General features: G+C 37.7%; 1 protein-coding gene across 1 annotated transcript in view; it reads left to right on the forward strand.

Annotated features, from left to right (window-relative positions):
- Positions 1-2,836, forward strand: part of LOC115246066 (rab GDP dissociation inhibitor beta) — a 7,323-nt gene extending 4,487 nt beyond the window's left edge. Inside the window, exons 2-5 of the mRNA XM_029824653.1 lie at positions 199-612; positions 804-1,017; positions 1,090-1,272; positions 1,520-2,836. Coding sequence (XP_029680513.1) covers positions 199-612; positions 804-1,017; positions 1,090-1,272; positions 1,520-1,876 — 1,168 coding nt within the window. The 3' untranslated portion in view covers positions 1,877-2,836. The remainder of the gene's footprint in view (positions 1-198; positions 613-803; positions 1,018-1,089; positions 1,273-1,519) is intronic.
- The last annotated feature ends 603 nt before the right edge of the window (positions 2,837-3,439 follow it).

The raw sequence follows: 3,439 nt of genomic DNA on the forward strand, positions 1-3,439 counted from the left end.
ATATATAACGCGTAATTATCTCGTGAAAAGCAATTATTTTTAATTAAATTTAGTTTTATTTTATCAAACTTTATTGTACATTATGTTATTTAAAACGTAATATACTTATAGATAAACTTATTACATAAGTAAAAACTAATTATTTTGTGATTACGTGTTGTATTATTACTTATTCATAATGATGTTTATGTTGTTTAGAAAATTCAAGGCCCCGTCGCCGGACGAGAGTTATGGCCGTGGCCGGGACTGGAATGTCGACCTGATTCCTAAGTTTCTGATGGCAAATGGTCTTCTTGTCAAGCTACTCATTCACACGGGCGTGACGCGTTATCTGGAATTCAAGTCGGTGGAGGGCTCATACGTGTACAAATCGGGCAAAATCTCCAAGGTGCCGATTGATCAGCAGGAGGCTCTGTCCAGCGATCTGATGGGTTTGTTCGAGAAGCGGCGGTTCCGCAACTTTCTCATGTGGGTGCAGAATATGCAGGAGGACGATCCGAAGACGTGGGACGGCTTCGATCCCTTCAGCAACAATATGAGCGCGCTTTACAACAAATTCAGCCTCGACAAAAACACGCAGGACTTTACTGGGCACGCATTAGCGTTGTACAGGTAATAATTGATCAAGATTTATTTCAAAGAGATTAAATTATCGTGAGATTAAAAGAATCCATGAAATAAATGCATTTCTTTCCATTGTTTTTTGTGAGAATGCTTTTTATAAAAACACACAAATCAAAATCTATTAAATATCTATCTATCAATGTCCATCTTCAAAGTATGTTTATTTGTTTTTTAATCAGGGATGATGACTACATAGGTCAAACCGCGATAATGACCATCAGGAGGATCAAATTATACAGCGATAGTTTAGCGCGATACGGAAAGTCGCCGTATCTCTATCCGATGTACGGTCTGGGCGAACTTCCTCAGGGATTCGCGCGACTTAGCGCCATTTACGGCGGCACGTATATGCTGGACAAGCCGATCGACGAAATCGTCATGAAGGATGGCAAAGTGAGTGTCTTATTATGTTTGCCGTATCTCCGTGACTAAACTTAGTTACTGAAGTTGATCATTATTTTCTAGGTGGTCGGCGTCCGTTCCGGCGATGAGACAGCTCAATGTAAACAAGTTTTTTGTGATCCTACATACGTACCCGACTGCGTGAAAAAAGTCGGTCAAGTGATAAGATGCATATGCCTTATGGATCATCCGATTCCGAGCACGGCTGACGCGCTATCCACGCAAATCATTATTCCTCAGAAGCAGGTAATTGAACATTATACATCTCTTCCCTTAAGCGTATGTTAAGATTCCAGGAATTGTAATTGCATTCTGATATAGCCTTTTCTTTTATTTTAAAGAACTACAATATAACAATCCGTTTTAAATTTTAAGGTTTAACATAAAATACTTTACAAATTATTTATTCGCATAGATATGAATTTTGATATTGTAATATTTGTAAGGATTTCTTATTTGTCTTATATATTCAAGCGTTTCATTCTTTCCACAGGTCGGTCGCAATTCCGATATCTACGTGTCTCTTGTGTCGCATACTCATCAAGTAGCGGCGAAGGGCTGGTTTATCGCTATGGTCTCGACTACGGTGGAAACAAAAAATCCAGAAGCTGAGATCAAACCTGGTCTGGATTTGCTCGGCCCGATCAAACAGAAGTTTGTCAGCATCTCCGACTATATGGTGCCGGTGGATGATGGTCTCAACAGTCAGATATTTATATCCACCAGTTATGATGCGACCACACACTTCGAGACAACCTGCTTAGATGTGCTCGACATATTCAAGCGTGCCACTGGTGAGGAATTTGACTTCAACAAGGTTAAGCATGAGCTTGGCGACGAGGATCAGTAACCGTAATTACGGAGTGTGCGCGTGCATTTTACATTATATTACACCACGGGTAAATCGAAGCGCTCAGTGAATTCGCATATTCGAGTAAACAAGAAACCATCACTCGATCGCCGACCGCGTCGGCATGCGACAGTGTCTCAAGGCAGATATCACGAAACAGATGTCACACTTGCGAACAGACCTGTGCCTAATTATGTTAAATAGGTTCTCTTTGATAGAGGATGAAAAACGAAGGTAAAGTTGGCTAAATTTTCTCTCTTTCTTTCTGTCTCTATCCTACTTCGTCCTAATCTCATCTCCTGCTGTTTCTACAAACTTCAAAATCCTGTTCGAAAGCAACACGAATTCTCTATTACATTTACATGAAAGAACTCTTGGACTATATTTCTACGACTTCAGGTATCGGATCATAAGATTAGATCTCTTCTTGTAAATTTATATTTCACATGAAACTAAATCCAATCTGCCAATATATGTTCGAACAGAAGATAATAAAAAAAGATAAAGATAATCTCGAGACGTCCGTGTCACACTGTGTGTATACAATATATATGTATCATATTTTACTTATCGAAGTATAAGTGGTATTCATTGGCAGATTACATTGTACAAAAAGGAATCTATATAGGTACATCACTACATAAGAAATATAATATACCGTTAAATTGACAATTGATTAATGATAACAAACAATATAAGTATCATGTCTGTCTAGGCTAGAATTTCTATAGATATAGACGAGATGTTTCTGAAAAATTTCAGAAATTATGTGAATCTGGGAAAGTTTATGTTGTCTGAATGTTAATTAACTATAGGTTATGTCTAAGTTGCATTTATCGAACAAAGATTGAGCAATGATTTAGTTTTATATGAATTGTTGAGAATCACGGACATAGGTGTTCCATCGATGACTCTCCATTGCTTGTCGATTATCTAATAAAATTAGAAATAATATGCCGATATAACGCATTATATGTCGATATTCACGCTCGTACATATAATTATAACTATGTTTCATCTATTTTTGTTTATTTTTTATTGAAGAGTTCTCATTTAGGAAACAAATTGATTAGGTATCTTCAACGTGCGGAAAACAGAATTAGGGAAAAGTCGCATGTTCGTACATACTTGAGACAAAATCGATGGAAAGTGAAAAAAAAGATTGATATCGAAAAGTTGGAACGAAGAGGAGGATATCCAAACTCTCTGGAGTGGCCAAGCATTTCACATTATATATAGATATTATTATAGATCTACATAGTATATATTATAAAAAAAGATATGTATACACACACACACACACACATATATATATATATATATATATAAATATGCATATGTGTGTGTAAGTGCACGAGCGTATATGCATGCATGCAGATACGTGTGCCATCGCATCCCGCCGACATTTTGCCTGCATCGCTCGCGGCGAGGTGCGCTACCCCTTCTTCTTCAACTTGGCATTCTACTTGGTTGATGGCATCATTTATCGCAAGAAAAATAATGAGATTAGGATAATCTACCACCGCGGGCGCTCTCGCGCGCGTTTTGCAAAATTTACCTTCT

This window comes from Formica exsecta, unplaced genomic scaffold (assembly GCF_003651465.1).
Source record: "Formica exsecta isolate Colony F162 unplaced genomic scaffold, ASM365146v1 scaffold138, whole genome shotgun sequence".
Classification (NCBI taxonomy): domain Eukaryota; kingdom Metazoa; phylum Arthropoda; class Insecta; order Hymenoptera; family Formicidae; genus Formica; species Formica exsecta.